This window comes from Anopheles darlingi, chromosome 3 (assembly GCF_943734745.1).
Source record: "Anopheles darlingi chromosome 3, idAnoDarlMG_H_01, whole genome shotgun sequence".
Lineage (NCBI taxonomy): Eukaryota > Metazoa > Arthropoda > Insecta > Diptera > Culicidae > Anopheles > Anopheles darlingi.
In genome coordinates this window covers 1,880,996-1,882,897 of record NC_064875.1, presented here as the reverse complement: position 1 = coordinate 1,882,897, position 1,902 = coordinate 1,880,996, and the positions used below count along the sequence as shown (strand labels likewise).

General features: G+C 48.2%; 1 protein-coding gene across 1 annotated transcript; it reads left to right on the top strand.

Annotated features, from left to right (window-relative positions):
- The first annotated feature begins 279 nt into the window (after positions 1-279).
- LOC125958071 (pickpocket protein 28-like) lies at positions 280-1,519 on the top strand. The gene is made up of 3 exons (XM_049691194.1): positions 280-564; positions 636-1,153; positions 1,222-1,519. Exons 1-3 carry the CDS (start codon positions 280-282, stop codon positions 1,517-1,519), a joined length of 1,101 nt encoding a protein of 366 aa, XP_049547151.1.
- The last annotated feature ends 383 nt before the right edge of the window (positions 1,520-1,902 follow it).

Below are 1,902 nucleotides of genomic sequence, written 5' to 3'. Positions count from 1 at the left end.
ATTTCACCGCCGCTTACCAGACGTTAGTTCGTGACAAGGGCAAAAGCAATATGTCTGAAGAGGAGTATGTTTCGAGGATCAATCAACACATTCGAGAATCCATTATGTCCTTTCTTTCCTTTCAGTCTCGATCGAGTGCAAGCATTGATACAGATTTGTGACTTCTCGTTCGCCAGCTACAAGGCATCTGAACCGTATGATGACAATTTGGTAGATCTACTGCAGGAAATGGCGCTACCTTTCCGTGAATCGTTCATTATGTGTGTTTGGAAGAACAGGATGTTAAACTGTAGCGATCTGTTCAAGCAAACACTCACCGAAAGTGGCATTTGCTATACCTTCAACGGACTGTCGGCTGATGATTTGCTTCGACGAGCGGAGTTCCATCGCGAGTTTGAGCATATGGGTGAAACGCGATCCTCTGAAAACTGGACCATGGAGAACGGTTACAAGCCCGGCATTGGCAGAAGGACGTATCCGCGGCGAGTGATGAGTCCGGGCGCACAGTCTGGTTTGCTCATCGTTCTACGGACAGGCGATCGCGATATGGACTACTTGTGTGGGGTGAGTATGTGCCTCGCGATCGTAGCTCAGCCCACTCATCGGTCGTTGCGTTTCGTTAGAATTCTTTCCAGGGATTCCAGGTGCAACTGCACAGCCCGAACCAGGTCCCGCAGATATCGACCGAAAACATTCGTGCACCATTGAACATCGCCTTCCAGGTGCGGGTTCAACCGTTTATGATCACAACTTCAGCCAATCTGCATTCGTACGAGGCGGACAAACGCGGATGCTTCTATACCCACGAGCGGTACTTGCGATTCTTCAATATCTATACCAAACGCAACTGTGAGGTCGAGTGTTTGACGAACCTTACACTAGCTCTGTGCGGTTGTGTCCATTTCTCCATGCCCCGACCTGCTGATGTGCGCATTTGTGGACTTGGCAAGCATGCATGCATGGAACGGGTGGAAACATTTGTGCAGGATCAGGAGATGGAGTCAAAATTGAGTTCAGGAGCGGAGCTGCCCGCATCCTGCAACTGCTTGCCAGCGTGTACCTTTCTGCAGTACAATGCAGAGATCTCTCAGGCGCATTTCGAGTGGAGAAGATTAACGGAGGCGGTTGGTATATACCAGGAGGAACTCACGAAGTAAGGCTGTTCAATTCCATGAGCTATTCATAGTTGTGACTATTTTCCTTTCCCTAATCACATTGCAGTGCTAGTCTAACGACACTAAACATCTACTTCCGAGAGGCACAGTTTGTCGGTATAAAGCGCAATCAAATGTTTGGAATTAACGATTTCATCGCAAATTGTGGTGGCCTTTTGGGGCTCTTCATGGGAGTCAGTCTGCTCAGCATCCTCGAGCTGGTGTACTATTTCACACTGAAACCGTTGGTAAACTGTTTCCTAACGCGTCGCGATCAGAAGCGCAAGATTGCGATTGTGAAACCCCAAAACGGTCAAACTGTGCTCACCAATTCTCTGCACACCTTTCTACGAGATGCCGCTTAGCGATCCGGCGAGGATCATCATTTCTATAAAATAAACTTACCTAATCGCTTTGCTGAACGTGGTTGGACCTTCGTTTCAGAATTCTTTTGCTTCGGTTCTGAAAGAAATGACCGAGAGAAAAAAGCGTTTTCTGGTTTCCAGCTGCCTTCGGACGTTCCATTAATACCTCAATTGGATGCGAAGGATTTTTCCTTCTTTATCGGAGCTTACAAATCAGCTGCCTAATTCCTATCCACTGCACGCCCCGAAAAAGGGATGCTCTGCTCGGATGCATTTGAGGTCGCAAATCCTTCCTACACGCAAGGAGCGCGCGCGCGCAAGGAGCAAGGCATTCGTGCATCGGTCGGGATCGGGAGATTAAATGGAACATAAATAATTCACAT